The sequence below is a fragment of the Ursus americanus genome, chromosome 27 (genome assembly GCF_024610735.1).
Source record: "Ursus americanus isolate L20-20 chromosome 27, mUrsAme1.1.p, whole genome shotgun sequence".
NCBI lineage: Eukaryota > Metazoa > Chordata > Mammalia > Carnivora > Ursidae > Ursus > Ursus americanus.
The window spans coordinates 11301254-11318566 of record NC_142153.1 but is presented as its reverse complement, the minus strand read 5'-3'; the positions used below and the strand labels follow the sequence as shown (position 1 = coordinate 11318566).

Below are 17313 nucleotides of genomic sequence, written 5' to 3'. Positions count from 1 at the left end.
ATCCAGGGATGGCCACTTGGGCTGCTTTCATATCTTAGCTATCGTAAATAATGCTTCAATAAACATAGAGCTGCCTGTATCTTTTCAAATTAGTGTTTTCATTTTCTTTGGGTAAATACCCAGTAGTGGAATTACTGGATCATATGGTATTTCTGCTTTTAATTTTTTAGAAACCTGCATACTGCTTTCCACAGTGGTCATACCAATTTACTTACCTACCAACAGTGCACGAGGGTTCCCTTCTCATCACATCTTGGCCAGCACCTGTTATTTCTTGTCTTTTTGAGTCTAGCCATTCTGACGGGTGTGAGGTGTTATCTCAATGTGTGTGTGTGTGTGTGTGTGTGTGTGTGTGTGTGTGTGTGTGCTTTCCTTGATTTGTCATTTACTGCTTGCAACAGTCCTAGAAGGTTCATACTATTATTACCCCCATTTTACAGATGAAGAAACTGAGGCCCAGACAGATTAAATCATTTTCCAAGGTCACACAGTTAATAAGAGGCGCGGGGTGGGGTGAAGAGGCAGGATTTAAACCCAGGCAGTCTGACTGTGGGGCATCTGCGCTTAACCACTACTCTTTACTGCAGGTTTTTAAGAAATGGATGTTTAAAACACTTTTGTTAAACAAACCATCACAGGCTTACCTGCTTGATAATGCTGGAGATTGTCAGAAAACATCACAGGGGCCTTAAGAAAGTGATTTTCAGAAATTCTAGATCATCTGCTGAAGTTCCTCCCCAGCCTCTGGGCAAGGCCACAGGTAAACAACCCAGGCCTGGCAGAAACCTTCCTGAGAACAGAATCCCACAACTTCTACTCATAGTTCATTCCAAAGTTTAACAGGAAATTCTTAAATTACAACTAATTCAAATCCTTTATGCTGCAGGCTAAGCCCCATTCCTTGGGCTGATAAACCCCGATATTTCCATTTCTCTGACTCATTCACTCAACTATAAATAAACTTATGAAGCATGCCCAGCTGAATTATATGAACATGGAGAAAAAAAGCTCTTAGGTTCTGATAGGATCAATCAGGAGGTTGGTCAGCTGGAAGGAGGGGGGATTTGTAGAGACAAGGTGAGGAGACAGGAGCCCTCACTGACAGAGATGGGCACACAGAGCCCAGGCAGCACTGCACAGCCCACTTGGGCGCTTAACCATACAATGCTGAAACATGCCAGCACAGACTCATCCAGAGCAAACCCAGCGCGAATTCCAAGCAGATATGCCTGGAAAACCAACGCTTTCCTTTCCCTGTGTCCTAAATCTGTCTACCACCACCATCTTGCCATCTTCTCTGTGCAAAAGCTTTTCATTTACTGAGCGCTGCAATTAAGTGGACTCTTTCACTTCTGCAAACAAAATAACTTCAGTGGCTGAATTCGAAACGCCCCAGTGTGACGCCGCTGCTGAACAGCCAAGGCTGCGGACCACGTGACGCCCTTTGACTGTGACACACGAGATCTAGATCCTGCTCCTGGGGCCACTACGCCTTCAGTCTGCGTTTACTGAGTACCTGAGCACCTCGAAGTGCAGAAGTGCAGACGCAGTCCCGGCCCTCAGGAAACCTCCCGTCCAGTCTGCGAGACGGGCGCACGCACCACCCACAGTGGACTGCGGGCAGGTGTTACAAAGGCAGGGAAGCTCCTGCTGTTAACCAAGCGCCGAGGAGGCTTTCATCCACTGTTACCCTCGCACCTCGCTGAGCTCAAGATTCTGTTCACTAAAACTGGGATAATAATTCCTTCTTCAGCTGTTGGATGGAGCTGTGGGGGCCTCAAAGGCCAAGGCTCCTAGAAAAGTTTAAAGGGCAATTCAGAATAGGGGCTGTTTGTTGATGAACGACGAAATGGGGCTAATCCACGCATTAACAGACGTGCTAGGTTCCGCGGCGCCATAGGCCAGCGCGAGCCCAGGGCTAGAACGGTTGCAACTCGCTGGTACCTGTTCCGAAAAACAACACACTTGACCTAATGTGGGGGGGGGAGGGAATCCAGAGCAAATTCCAAAGTTAGAACCTCGGAAAGCAACACCCTCAGTCACTCAGCACCCGCGGCCACGAGCGTCCTCCCCCACGTCACTCTCCGGGCACTCCGCACCGTCCCCACCCTGGAAACCCTAAACCGAGGTCTTGCCGGGCCGGACCGAGCCGCGGGCGCCCTCTGGCGGCCAGGCGCGGACTCTGACCGCTCGGAGCGCGGGGCGGGACTGACGAACTAAGGAGGGGCGTTCTTCTCGCGTGAACTAATGGCGTCATCAAAGCGACAGGCCCGGAAGGAAGTAGCGTGCGGAGGGCGTGGCGGTTTCTACGGTTGCACGGGGGTTCGGACGAGTACGGAGCGCCTGGAGGGACAGCCTGGTACGCGGCCCCCGCCCCTTAGTGTGCGCACTGGGCCTAGTTGCGGCTGCCGGCCGAAGCTCATCAGCCGTTCTCCCGGGCCCCAGCCCCAGCCACCTCTCCCTCAGGAGCGAGAAAGCAACCCCTTTCTGTTCCGTACCTTCCCCGCGAGCCCCAGGGAGCTTGGGACGCGCGACCCTCTCTCGAAAGAGGGCAGGGAAGGGGCGCGAGTTGGGGGCGGGGAGGGGGGGGCATTTGCAGAAAGGACGCAGCTGCAGATCGGTAGCTGGAGTCCGCTACGGTAAAATAAGCGCCTCGCAGACGTCTGAGCCTGAGTTATGTTAGCCCCGGGAGGCAGAATCCACGCCCTGCGCGGGTGGGCCCAGGCACGCCTGACTGTGAACTTTGCTGTCAGTTACCATCGTTTTTCTAGATCCTTCAGTGATCAGGAAACGAGTCTTTAGATGCCAGCTCTTTCTCATCCTGGTTCTTGAACGCAGTTGGACCCAGGTTCCCAGTCTTCCCACCCTGGGGAACCCTCTTTCTCCTCCAGCCATGGGCTTGGGGACCTGTCAGGTGCAACGTGCCAGTCAAGTGTATGGGAGGGTGTATTCAGAGCCCTCTGCCGTTTAGATCCAAAGGAATAACTGGGAAGGTGGACGAAAGGCCAGAGAATCCCACCATGGGAATTCTGCTCACATGCTGTCTCTGTCACTCCAGCATCTGAAAGGAGTAAATAATGGTTTCCTTTGAAATGGCAGGCAATTAGGACTGGGAGGCTCTGACCAGAATTACATAGCCACAACTGCCTGTCATTTGACATCCTCTGTAATTTGGGCAACATACTGCAGCTGCCTCTCTTCCCTTTTACTAGTATGAGTGACTCCAGTGACAGCACATTCGTGTTCACAGGAAGAGAAGGCTGTGCTCTGAACGCTGCCCAATTGGCACTGGTTCTCTCTTGGGGCCCGGCTGTATCTGGAGCCACTGCCTTCTCGGGGAGGTAGGGAATATGATTCCACAGCTAAGGAAGCAGTGGGAATGTTGCCTGAGAACAAGGAGGAAAAGAGTTGTAGATCTAGCCGTGTGTTCATCCTACAACAGGCTGGGTCTGAGCCACTTACAGGGAGCTCAGCTTAGTGAGGTCCTCTCCCTGTCATAGCTTTTCTCCTGCATGTCAGACCACACACGTTTTCCTGCGTCTTTTTCCCTAGGATAAAGGTTCGCTGATGGCTCAGTTGGGAGCAGTTGTGGCTGTGGCTACCAGCTTCTTTTGTGCATCCCTCTTCTCAGCCGTGCACAAGATAGAAGAGGGACATATTGGGGTGTATTACAGGTAAGGAAGAGACAGAAGGTTGCAACTCCCTGTGAAATGACTCTCTTTCCTAGTGACTGTCTAGCAGATGCTATTGATTATCTGTGTCTACTGAATAGAAGAGTCTTTTTAGATCAAGCTGTGGTGTCCGTGACCATGGAGGGAGACCTACACACACACTCTTTAATACACATATATAGATCTAAATATAAAACTTAGAAGTCTTAAGTTGATGCCATGGGTGGTGAACGATAAATGCATCTAGAGATTTAGAGACAAAATCTAAAGGAAACGGGTGCTTACAGATCCTCTCTGAAACATTGTTTTCTCCTACATCCCTGCCGGGCATCTTGGTGCCACAAGGTTACCTCCAATGAGCACCAGCTCTTGATGGCAACTTGAGGAGCTGGTCTGCTCTGCTAATGTGTACCCGCTCTTGAAAATTAACATTTCAGCAAAGAAGAAGAATCCTGCAGATTGATCTCTGTCAATCAAGGCAAGCTGTAGGGTCATGATTCTTACAAGAAAGGGCACCATTGCGTCACTGTTTATATTACTGCTCTTTTTTTGAAAAAAAAAATAATGTATTTTTTCCTTCATAATGCAAAGCAAAGAAGCACTTATAAATCTTGGGTTGCTTTTCTTGCAGTCACCTCCATGACCAAGTTTTTTTCTTTAAGTCTTTTACAAACTCCTTAATATGTGCCCAAGATGCTTATTCCTGGATTGCCAATAGCAAGTTCTAGAAGCCTTATTGGGCTCCACTCTCCCCTTTATTTCTCCCCACCTTCTGCTCATATGTCCCCAAAAAAGGCTTTTAATTTTGTTACCCTTTACATATAACGGTTCTAAACGTAATTCTGCCCAAAAAAGGTATGTAAATGATTTTTAAAGCATCCTTAAAATTAGTCTTTTGGTTGTTCATGTCCCTGGACCCCAACATTAGTGCCGTTAGTTGATAAATATGTTACTGGATTTAACTACCCCGTGTATTGCCACAAACTCAGTGGGTATGACAGAGTAAAATAGACTTCCTCTTCTGTTAGGGATTGCCAGGGGTCCTGCTGTCTCCATTCCACTTCACCCATGTGCCTGTTTTTCCTGCCACAAAAGCATGAATAATGGTTTTATGTTTTGCCATCAGGCTTCCTAGAATATTAGGGTTGAGCTGAGAGGTGGGGGTCTGTGGACATGGCTCAGGCCCATGTCAATCTGTATGAAATGTTTATGGGGCTGTAGAGAAGGTCAGTGCAACTAGCATTGCTGTAATTGATACCTCTTGCTAAACTGCCTCTCTCTCCTCTACAGAGGGGGAGCCCTCCTGACTTCCACCAGCGGCCCGGGTTTCCATCTCATGCTTCCTTTCATCACATCATATAAGTCTGTGCAGGTAAATGGGCTCGTGGGGCATATTTGGGCCACTGCAGGTTTGGGGTGTTGGCAGACACATAATTTGGAATTATTTCCCATTAGATGAGTATAATGCCTGTTCAAAGAATCGTGTGTGTGTGTATGTATTAGTATCGTATGTATATATAAAGAATGAGGCTTCATGAACCACATACTCTAGAGCTTTATTTGATTGTTGAAATAGTTGCGTGGGGTCATTGCCTTGGCCCATAAGCCCCAGCTGGGAATTATTTCTTCACTTCAAGGTAGAGCCAGAGAAGAATCTATTCCGAATTTATAGAAGGAAGAGTAGGGTGTGTGTGTCTGTGTGTTTTCAATCACAGGCTACCAAGATAAATGGAAATAAAACGTGGTAATTGTGAAGTTCTTATTTGAACTTCATAGATGTGAACATAGTTTGGGGGGTGGGAGGAGAGGAAAGCTGGACTTGGTGAAGGGAAATGACATCTAAAGGAGGAGTAGGATTAGTGATGGCAGATGCAAAGTCTGGCTAAGATAGACTAGCCGTCTTTGAGATATGTCCAGCTAAGAAGGATAAGGAGATTCAGAGGATGACTTTCGAACTGACCCAGGAAGATATCCTGGGACACGTCCTCAGCATTCTCCCTGTTCATTCCTTCTGCCATTTCCTGTGCTTGATGGTGCTCAGAGGGCATTTGTGCCCAGAATCTTAGGAGTCTCACAGTAATGCCGAGAAGGGGCTGAGGCAGGTTAAATACAGAATCCTCTTGTTTCAAGACTAGTAAAGGAAGACAATAGGGGTAAAGACAGGTCTTAGGACTCCAATCCAGGGTCTTTTTTACTAAATCATTATTACTACACTTGATCATATGGTGATTCACTTACAGTGAAGCTGGGGTAGGTACCTTTGTTCATCTGAGTCTCACACCCTGTGTAAATAAGGAGAATTAGGCGGAGTATTCATGTTTAACAAGGCCAAAGCTCAACCCAGATAACCTCAAGGACCGGCCGTTCGGGATTCCAAAACTAAGTTACTGTGCTCGTCACTGCCCATTTTACAGTATTTTATGTCTCCTCTATTTCTAGACCACTCTGCAGACTGATGAGGTGAAGAATGTGCCTTGCGGGACTAGGTAAGGTGCCTGGAGTGAAGCAGTTAAACCTATGTCAGCGGAAGGGCTGTCTGGCTGCAGGTAGAGACAGTGAAAGGAGAAGCATTTCTTCTCGGTGGTTCTTACCAAGTTCCCTGCCTCCTCGCTACCTAGGTTCTGATTTGACTAGGACGTGCAGTGCAGTAGGGAAAATGACAGAAGGTAGACAGCTTCAGGAGGGCCTGGAATGCTGTGCTGAGTGTGGGTTTTTTCTGTTCCAAGTGAAGATCCACTGAAAGCTTTCAGCAGATAAATGACTTGATAGAGGAGAATAAGTTTAGCATAACCGGCTATGGAGAATGTCATAAAGGTAGGGGGTGACCTCAGGGTCTGGAAATCCAGACAGAGCACCACTCTAGTGGTCTGGTTGAAAAGAAAGAAGGTCTGAACTGGAGCAGAGTCACAGACCAGCACCACTAGGAAACATTCCGGCAGATCCAGAATTAGGACATTGCACAGGACAGCTGGCCTGCTTGCATCACAAGGAGGAGCTTTGGGTTGAAAAGGGGACCTGAGAGACATAAACAAAGCAATGGTGAGCCTTAATTAGAACTTGGTTCAAAAATACCATCTATGAAAGACAGGGGGACGGGATTAGTCAGCTCGGGCGGCCATAGGAGAGCGCCACAGACTGAGTGGAAACTCAGAGTCCAAGGTGCCAGCAGGGTTGGTTTCTGGCGAAGCCTCTTTTCCTCGCTTGCAGATGGTGACTTCGCCGTGTCCTCATGTGGCCTTTCCTCGGTGCACGCAGGGAGAAAATCTCTAGTGTCTGCCTCTTTTCCTTTACCAGTCCAATCAGGTTGGGCCCCCACCCCAGTGACCTCATGGAGCCTTAATTACCACCTTATGGCCCTATCTCAGTACACAGTCGCAAGGGAGTTTTAGAGTTTTAGCAAATGGACTTTTGGAGGGCACACAATGCAGTCCATAAGAGGAACAACTGGGGGAAATTGGAATAAGGATCTGGTATTAGAGGCTGTTAAGAAATTACTGCTAATTTTCTTAGGTTTGGGAATGGAGTTAGACTACATAGGAGAATGTCATAATCAGTGAGTGTTGCCCACGAACGTGTTAAGGGGGAAAGAGTATCATGACTGCAGCTTACTCAGAAATGTTCAGCATAGGGGCGCCTGGGTGGCGCAATTGTTAAGCGTCTGCCTTCGGCTCAGGGCGTGATCCCGGCGTTCTGGGATCGAGCCCCACATCAGGCTCCTCCGCTGGGAGCCTGCTTCTTCCTCTCCCACTCCCCCTGCTTGTGTTCCCTCTCTCGCTGGCTGTCTCTCTCTCTTAAATAAATAAAATCTTTAAAAAAAAAAAAGATTAGGGGTGCCTGGGTGGCACAGTCGTTAAGCGTCTGCCTTCGGCTCAGGGCGTGATCCTGGCGTTCTGGGATCGAGCCCCACATCAGGCTCCTCCGCTGGGAGCCTGCTTCTTCCTCTCCCACTCCCCCTGCTTGTGTTCCCTCTCTCACTGGCTGTCTCTCTCTGTCAAATACATAACTAAAATCTTTAAAAAAAAAAAAGAAATGTTCAGCATAAAAAAGCAGATCAATCTGTAAGGTAAAATGGTAACACTTGCTAAATTTAGGTGTTTGTGTATGGACGTTAGTTGTATACTTTCAATGTTTATGCATAAAATTATTTATAATGAATTTTTGCGGGGAAAGGGAAGTGCTGAACCAAAGCGATGGTGAAGACAGTGAGAAACAGTGACCATAAAATCCCACTGTGGCCCTCTAAGTCCTGAGAATTCCTTGACTTGACTTCTCCCTTCAATGGATTGCTTTAATCCAAAGGCATTGCAGAGTCACCAGATAAGAACTATTCTTTTCTTACCGGCACCCAGAAGTTTCACTTTTCTCCTTATGGAGCTATTTTGAGGAGGTGTGGTTTCTCGGGAGATTGTGTTCTGGCTCTGAGCTCGGCAGATTCCTACCTGGAGACCTGTCATCCTTCTGGCCTCCCATGAACTCCTCTGCTCCTTTCCTGCCGAGTCACACACCCGATGCCGTCACCTAGAGACGGCACTATATTCCAGAGCCAGCTGCTGACTTTGTTCATTCCTCCCCCAACAGTGGTGGTGTGATGATCTACTTTGACCGAATTGAAGTGGTGAACTTCTTGGTCCCAAATGCAGGTACGCTTTTCCAGTTGACCTTCACCCCTGGCTTACCTTGCCCAGCATGTCCCTCCACCACGCCCCCCACCCCAAGTCTGTCCCAGCACCTCAGGCAGGGAGAGCCGCTGTATCTGAGAAAGGGAGGCCTGCCTTTTCTGACTCTGCGATCCCGCCCTCCCTGTCAGTGTATGACATCGTGAAGAACTACACTGCTGACTACGACAAGGCCCTCATCTTCAACAAGATCCACCATGAGCTAAACCAGTTCTGCAGTGTGCATACGCTTCAGGAGGTCTACATTGAGCTCTTTGGTAAGAAATCCACCACTGGCCGTAGCATGGCTCAGCTACTGTTTCCCCCGCCGCCTGCTTCTGAGCTACCGTTGGGGAGGACGGGTTGCAACGGACAGGAAGTGTCAAAGAACCCGGTGCTTGGGAACTGGTCCCAAGGGAAATTTCTAGAAAATGTTGATGACAGTGGCAGAAGATCGTGAAAGCAAGTGAGCCTTGGGCACAGGAATCATGGTGGACTAGAGGACTCCTGGCCCAAATCAGAGGACTAGAAAGCAGGGCGTTCCCACTGTCCCTAAAACAGCGTTCTGTAATGAAGACAGGGTCCATTCTAAAAGAACCTTAGAGATTATCTAGTCCAACAGCCTCATTTTCAGATAAGGGGACTGAGGCCCCAAGGAGAAAGTTGCAGAGCTAGTTGGTAGCAGAGCTGAGGCTAAAACCTCCCTCTCCTGGCTCTCACTTCAGAGTGCTTCTCGGCCCGCCACACTGAATGAAGGGCCCCCGGGAAAGGTGAGGAGGACGGTAGGGTTCACATTTAATTCTAGAAGTGGGACAAGGACCGTAGCTGCTTAAAGTTCCTGGTTTCTTTAAGCCTGTACTCACGGAGATGAATAGGAAAACACGTAAAAGAATCCATGTGCTTAAGTACACACTTTTTGACCTTTTTAACCAGTCAAAGTAAACATAGCCTGACTTTAGCAACAAGAGAAACAGTTCAGTAATTGTTCTAGCTCTTTTGTGGTTAAGTGTTCTGTTTAAGCTTGCTGCCAGAAGTTTTCTAGTGGCCAATGCTGAAAATAAATGATAGTGTAACAACTGTTCTTGATACTAGGACGGGACAGTGATTTTTCCCAGGAATCTTCATTAAAAAGGACCCTGAGAGAGGGCATCCGAAGACCCCAGCCAGAGCGGGCCGCTGTGGGCACTGCACTATCCCAGCCAGAAGGGGGGATCAGTCAGCACTCTTCCTACACTGGCCCATGAAACAGCTCCCATGTGAATTCCAGTAAGAGCAGTCAGGGCCAAAGCAAACGGCGTATCAGAAGACTCGGGCTCGTTTCCAGGACCATAAATTTTCAGCCCCCACCCGCCGTATTCTTTGATGGAGTTCTTAATGGAAATAGTCTTCGTTGGGGCTTTCGTGGACGTCAGAGTCCGTTTTTCTTTTAGAAACTTCTAAAATGACTAGATTTCAATGGCTTGGCTCTCTTCGAACTACCTAGCACAGCCACTCCACCTTTCTTCCTCTTGAAAACGGGTGCCTGCCTTCTCTTTAGCTGCTGTAGTCTAGGGAAAGGCTGCCGCCTGACTCGAGAAATGTGCAAGAATTGTTTGTTCTTTTTCTTATTAAAGCTCAGTTTCCTTTTGGAAACTGGTTGCTATTTTCTGCAGCCTCTGTGATTTTATCTGGAGGCCACAGGAAAAGGATACTCTCACATCCAGCTTGCATAGAGGGGCTGCATAGGCACGTTGCTTTGAAAGATGTGCCAGGGGGTCTTCGGATTTCTGGGCTCTGATGAGCACTCTAGCCCCTTTGCCTGTCAGGTACATTCTCGAGCTGGTGTTTCCGTTTGTCCTGTACCCCCATACTTTCCTCCCCCCTGCCTACACAGTGTGACAACAACGTTTTCTGTCTTTCTTGATTGCAGATCAGATTGACGAAAACCTCAAGCTGGCTTTACAACAGGACCTGACCTCCATGGCCCCCGGGCTTGTCATCCAAGTAAGCATTGCCACAGGGGGGCGCACCTCTGCGGAAGGCCCACCCCCGCCCCCTTCCAAGGGATATCGTTTTTTTTGCGCAGGAAGATCAAGGGCCAGTGGGAGCTGCTTCTGCCCCTCAGCACCCTCACCTTCACATCACGTGCTATTTTTATTCTTCTCCAGGCTGTGCGGGTGACCAAGCCCAATATACCTGAGGCGATCCGCAGAAACTACGAGTTGATGTGAGTGTTCCCTCTGCCCAAGCTGTGCCCACCACTCTCTCCCACACCCCCGCCTCATCCCATCCCCGAGTTAACCGAGGCCGAGCCAGGCACTTCTTCCCCTTCCTGAGTGTTCGCATCGCTCTGGGCTCTGTAACTGTGATGGAGAACCACGGGAGAAGCCCTTGCAAGCAGTGATGCTGTCAGAAGGGCCAGGGGGTGTTGTTTGTGCGTCATGGCTCACACCAAAGAAGGTGGAGCGAAAGGTGGTTAAGTGGGCAGGCAGGTGCATTTTACCAAAGTAAATTATGCTTTATTTCCCACAAATGAGTTATTTTGGAGAACGAGAGCCATGTTACTGTTGCCACAGATCTGCTTGTACTTGGGACGTCGAACAGCCTTCCAGGAGAGAGTGAGAACTCAGTGTGCCTCTCCTCGGCAGACGTCCGGCTTCTCCGGGGGACAGTGAAGTTCCTCGGCAGCTTTGGCCATGGCGGCCTCACAGCTGCTTCCTTTTTTTGTCCCTGCAGGGAAAGCGAGAAGACGAAGCTTCTCATTGCAGCCCAGAAACAGAAGGTGGTGGAGAAGGAAGCTGAGACGGAGCGGAAGAAGGCCCTCATCGGTCTGAATGTGGTTCTGCGATCCCCTTACAGGGCGACGGGGCTGGAGGGGTTGGCGGGAAGCTGCGAGGTAGCCTCGGGCCCAGTTAGATCACACGGTCCTCCAAACCCTTACCCAGGCACAGGAGTGCCTTTCATACTCCCGGAAGCAAAGCTGAAGTCGTCAGATCGTGGCCAGGGGCAATGAGTTTTGAGTCTCCCCTTATCTCTGAAATGAAAGGAACCTTTCCTGTTAATTCTTAATGGGTAACAATAATGGCTCATACCTATCCAGCAGGTATCATGAGCCATGTACTTTCCTAAGCACTTACGTGTGAATTACCTCACTCCTCACAACCACGAGGTGAGGTAGGTACTATCGTTAACCTCATTTCCCTGAACCGAAGACCAGAGGGGTTAAATAACGTGCCCGGGTCATACGGCAAGTAAGTGGTGGAAACGGGGTTCAGCCCCAGGGACTCCGTCCAGAGCCTGGTTCGTAACCACTATACCAGATTATCAACTGCTACTAACTGGCTCCCAAAGTGAAGCAGCAGGAAGAAACTGTTCAGACAGTATCTTATTCCTTAGACTCTCCCTTCAGGAGAAGTGCCCTTGTGACCTAGGGCAGAGGTTAGGGCTTGCTCCTCGCTTTCATCGGAGGGCCCAGGTCTCCCCATTTACCGTCTTGTGCTGATGTCATGGTACCGCGCTCACTGATACAGTCCACGTGTGCCTGTCACAGTGTCCCTCAGGGGCTCTCCCTCTGAGCTAACCCACCAGCCTGCATCAGGGACTCAGGAAAGGTGAAAGTTAGCCCAGCTTTTGAAATACCAGCACTCTGAACCTTTTCTCAACTTCATTTCTGTAGAGGCAGAAAAGGTGGCTCAGGTCGCAGAAATCACCTATGGGCAGAAGGTGATGGAGAAGGAGACGGAGAAGAAGATTTCAGAAATTGAAGGTGAGCACAGGTGAAGTGAATGCCCAAGGTTTCCTCATGCCCCACCCTGTGACAAGGGGTGGGAGAGTCATTTTCTTTGCTCTTTCACCTTTGTTCTAAGATGTGATGATTTCTTTGGAAAATCACTTTTTCTCTGTGCTTTGGGTCGAGATTGGGGGAGATACAGGCCAGGCTGGTGTCAGTTTCCCACTTCAGAGAGCATTCACTCACTCAACGGATGTCCACGGAGTGCGGCCAGGCATGCTTGTGTTAGGCCTAAGAAAAAAGGGAATCGTTTCAGTCCCTGCTGTCTGGGAAGGGTCTCAGAGCCTTGGAAGTGAGCGAAGAGGGGAGGCCGGAACAGCACGTCCTCCCTGTGCCTTCCCTGGCCCCCTTGCATGGCCGCGAACACCACAGCTGTGGTCTCTAAGTCTGCTCTCGGCACCCCCTGTAGTGGACACCAAGGCAGGTGTGACAAGGACACCTTTTCAGTACCAGCAACACTGGAGCTGGAGAAAATGTTTTCTTTGCTGGCTTTTCTGAACGTTAGTCAACTTCAGTTCCCTGCCCCCTAAGGCCTCAGCTCGTTCGCACCACCTACCCTTTCCTTCATGCGGTGCCTTAAATCAAGCAAATTCTAGGACAAAAAATGGGACCTCGAGGCCAGCTTCAAAGTGCGGTGTCCACTTGTAGTCACTATGGGGCCTGCCAGGCTTTGCGGGGTCCCGGTGAGGAGCCAACTAGGATTTTACAGATCAGTGGCTCCTCATTAGGGAGCTCTTAGCAAAACAAGACATTTTTATTTCTTAAAAAACATGTCATCAGGTGCTCAGGCCACTTGAGTGGGCCGCATGCAGCCAGCACCCCAGCCAGACGGCACACTCCTTCTGCCCAGGGCTGCGCTGAGGGTGTGCAGTAAGGACCCACCACAGACTGGCCGTTCTTCCTGGCTTCGGGCTGTGGATACGACTCACAGGAGGCTGGCCTCATTCCCAAGGCAAGGGAGCAAGCATCAGAAAGTCTGCATCAGCTTGACAGAAAGCTAGTCAACGCGGATGAAGGCAGCGTGTCGCGTGCACAGTGGAAGTTGAAATAGGTCTTCAGCCAAACAGGTGGTAGTCTGGACCGTGGCATGTAGTTCCCGTATTTAGAGTTCTGCCAGCTTAACCACTGTTAACGAGTACCTTTTTTGAAATGACAGGTGGAAATAAAAAGGGAAATGAAGTTGGAGAGGGACCGAGCTGTTTTCTGTTTGTAGCATTCGGTTTGGGGTGGAGCCCCCTCCGGCTGTAGTCCGAGCCACGGCTGGGCTCCTGGTGCTTTTGCTGTGCAGCCCAAGAGGGATGAGGTGGGGAGCTCTGGAGCTGGAGGTGGGACAGGGCCCCACGCGTCTTCCCCGCCAGGAAGCGGCAAGAGGAGTAAGCGCGTGGGAACAGGAAGTGTCTCTTGGCAGCCGTGCTCTTCCCGAGACTGCTGTCACGGGTGTTGCTGGGCACGGCAACAGATGGCTCATCGTTAGTCCCCACCACGGGGAGATGCCGTGCAAGCACCTCTTCGGTATGGTTGATTTTCACGGCGACTTGTGAAATAGGAAGCAATGCCTCTTTCCGCATTTCACGGAGGAGGAAACCAAAGCACAGAGGAAAAAGAGCGGTCTGCCCAAGGTCACAGAGGCAGTCGGGGGAAGGTACCAGGGCCCGGTGTCCTGGTGGCCTCTGCACTGCCCTGTCTGCCCTCTTGCCCTCAGATGCTGCGTTTCTGGCCCGGGAGAAGGCAAAGGCTGACGCGGAGTGCTACACCGCCATGAAGCTCGCCGAGGCCAACAAGGTAAAGCCCGGGGCCCCGTGGGGAAGAGAGGGAGGGTGTATTTGGGTTTGGGCCAAAGCTCCCGGTGTGGGATGGCCGGCACCACCACCAGAGCCCCTCCTGGCCGGAAGGGATGGCCGCTGTGCTGTGGGGGACAGGGGCTGCCCTTTCCCTGAGCCGAGCCCCAGCAGAAGTTTAATTGTTGTGTGAGAGACGGAAACAGCCCTGACCTCGCAGGTCCATTAGGGCTCTGTCACTACGAGAGCAGTGAGGCCAGGAAGAGTCGAGAGGGCACATCGCTTTGACAGAGACCCTCTCCCTGTGAAGAGTGAAGGGTGCCACCCGGGCCCTTCTCGAGGCCGGCCGCACCTCGTCTCCTGCCGTCTGTTTCTTGCAGCTGAAGCTGACCCCTGAGTATCTGCAGCTGATGAAATACAAGGCCATCGCGTCCAACAGCAAGATCTACTTTGGCAAAGACATCCCGAACATGTTCGTGGACTCTGTGGGCCGCCCGGGCAAGCAGTTCGAGGGGCTGGCTGACAAGCTGAGTTTCGATGACGAGCCCTTGGACGTAGACCCTGAGGAGAACTGACGGTGTTTGTACACAACCTCGGATGACACTTAAAAGAGATCTTTATTTTTTAATGATGAACCGGGATGCTCCTCCCTCCCACACTACCTGCTTTGACTCTCTTCCACATTCTGTGGTGAAAAAAGAAGAAACGGATTTAAATCTATTCCCCTTCCTGGGAAGGGAGGGCGGGGATTGATGATTTGGGGTCTTATTCAGGTAAGCGGGTTAGGTGACTTCTGTTAAGGTGGGTGAACCATGGGCTTGACCTTTGACCTCCAGACACTAATTTTAGCCCTTTGAAGCTGGCTTAAGTAGGGATTCGATCATCACAGAATGGGAGCAATAGAGGGTGTTGCCTGCAGGTGATCTGCGGTCCCAGATTTGGGGCGACGCGGTCCAGTCTTCTCACCTCTGCCTCCAGGACGGGAGGTGCCTGCGGTCGGGGCTCAGCACCTGGGCAGCTGCGGGCTCGCGAGTGTGCCAGCAGAGCCGGGGGGCACCAGCCGCAGAGGACGTTGGGCTCTGCTGGTATTTTTGTGGGCATACATGAGTTTAGAGGCGCGCTCTCCCGAGCCCTCACGAGGAAGGACTGGTGCTAGGTTTTGCGAGCTTTTCTCTCCTACCCTCCTTGCCCCAGGGCTTAAAGAGCCGTGGTTTCTGACTACATTCCAGAGTCCGGGTTTGGGCACCAGCCCACAATTCTTCTTAAAACTTTTCACCTCTTCTGCGACATGGGTTTTTTTTCCCCCCTCAAATCTGTTCGTTGATTCCACTCAGCATTAGGAAGATAGGAACAAACGACCCAAGTGTCTTACTGCTGCTGAAGGGTCATCGTTCCATCTCTCGGCCACCGTGGTACCTGCTTGGCAAACTGCGTATGTTCCTTGAGAGCTGGTGTCTGTCTTACTGTGAGGTTCTGTGTCGAAGAGCTCTTCTGGGGGCGGAGGAAGGTCACCTGAAGGATCTCCTCGTCTTAATGCTGGCGGTCTGTCTGACAGATAAAAGGGAGCCCACTAAGTAGCATATGTTCTGAAGCCTAGGGTGCCGACAGCCACACAGGGGTCAGACTGAACGCTCTCTCTCCAGAGACAGCTGTGGGGTACACGTCAAGAGTTCGTGCCCAGGTCCCTGGATCGGAAGGGCTGCATCAAAATCTGTTCATATGTTTTGGGGGGTTTCTTTCGTTTCTAATTAGGAAGATTTTGTGTCACTCTGAGAGATTTGGGATAGAGGAGAACAAACATGAAAGAAAGGTTTTCTTGTATCCTGAGATTGGAGTGGGAGGAGGGGGTCCAGCTTAGGTAGGCCGTGAGTTGTGTACCAGATCGTTAGGCTATCCCCGTTTAACTTGCAGGAACGTTGGTATTTTCCATGACAAATTCTGGCTTAGGATCTGGCCCTGTAATTAGCTGCCCTCCCCACCGCTACCACCAAAGAAACTACCATTGTACCCCTTTTCGCTCAGTGATACTATGAACGATACTTTCTGGCACAGATCCCCACCTCATTTTTGGGTCCCCTGCCCAGACTTCTGCTTTACTGAATGGCCCCAGAATCCGGGCCAGCTTGCTCCCAAGTAGCATCAGGCTTCTTGAGAGTTTGGGGAGCCTCCAGCCTGCTTAGTTAGAAACAAAATGTTAACTCCTCTTAATTCAAATGTTGCCCATTCCTGTTCTAATTGCTGGGACTTAGAATTCTCAAACCACTGGTCCTGGTCACACTTTGTGCAAGCAGCCGGCCGTTCATGGGCATGATGGATTTTAATGTGCTCAGAAGTGCTTGCAGAAGACAGTCAGTCTCCCAAGGCCAACATAGGCTATCCATTGTTCAGATACACTCACCCTCCCATCCCAGTGCCATTAATCACTTGTAGGAGAACACGACCCATGACATCCAGCATCCCCGATTTTCGTACTTGCTCCCTGTACTCCGAGACTTGCTGCCTGGGCCTCAGAAAACACTACTTCAGTAGAATAAAAAGCACGCTGTCTCCGCCTCTGACTAGCACGTTTGCTCAGGCTCTTCGCTTGAAAGCCCACTACTAACATCCTGTGATGGCTTGTCCCTTGCACTAGATACACTCGAACCACCAAAGAGCCTCAATAAAGTAAAATTGCACTGCCCCTGCCTCCCTCAATGCTAATGTTGCCCCCTCTTGGAACAAAAAACAGAAATGTCATAGTGCCCCCTCAGTTTAAATTCCATGGTTATCTGCTCCTGCCTGAGTCGTCAAATCATGGAAGTCAGCGGTTTCCTCAGCATGGGACAACTAACTAATCTGTGCGACTCTGTGTCTTCAGCACGCACTAGAAAATCTGATCTTCAAACATTTGAATTCTAAACACGTAAAATGTGACAGCCTACACTTTTGTAGGCAGTAAAGTCATGGCTGCTATTTGTAAACAGAACTTCTATCAAAACAAGTAACTGTTTATAAAATTCAGTTTTTGTAGGATTTTTCCAAGGAAAAGTCACCTTGGTTGAATGTTTCTCATTAAACTTTACAGAAGTGGTTCATACTTAGTACTGTTTTTAATCACTTTTTTAATATAAGGACAGAATATTTGCAAGGAAGCCAAAGTTTGTTAATAATTTTTATATGACTAAAATAAAATAAATTTGAAGGGATCTGTGGTCATATTAACTTGAAGGAGGAAAAAAACATAATTGAAAGAATTTTGGCAATATATTGATCCCAAAAAAAGTTGTTTTCTAAATGATCTGTTGTAATTACTGTGGGTCTATGTATCTTTCAGCACTGATGACTTTGCCATTTCCAGAGAGTAAGTAGTGAAAGTAAGATCGTCGTCTTTACTGACTTACCAATTTAAGTTTGGTTGAAGATAATCCTCAGTTGAGAATAAACCTGTGTGTTGGCTGGTG

The 17313-nt window shown here is 49.7% G+C and overlaps 1 protein-coding gene across 4 annotated transcripts; it reads left to right on the top strand.

Moving 5' to 3' along the window:
- Nucleotides 1–2269: 2269 nt before the first annotated feature.
- ERLIN2 (ER lipid raft associated 2) lies at nt 2270–17313 on the top strand. Of its 4 annotated transcripts, none has more exons than XM_045779297.2 (12): nt 2270–2359; nt 3553–3674; nt 4962–5043; nt 6111–6157; nt 8250–8311; nt 8479–8604; nt 10236–10309; nt 10474–10532; nt 11042–11133; nt 11982–12071; nt 13798–13877; nt 14254–17313. In XM_045779297.2, exons 2-12 carry the CDS (start codon nt 3568–3570, stop codon nt 14446–14448), a joined length of 1014 nt encoding a protein of 337 aa, XP_045635253.2. In that variant the 5' UTR covers nt 2270–2359; nt 3553–3567; the 3' UTR covers nt 14449–17313. The 4 variants fall into 4 exon arrangements, with proteins under 4 accessions (XP_045635253.2, XP_045635252.2, XP_045635255.2 ...); XM_045779296.2 differs by lacking the exon at nt 2270–2359 and adding an exon at nt 2374–2639; XM_045779299.2 differs by lacking the exon at nt 2270–2359 and adding an exon at nt 2650–2848.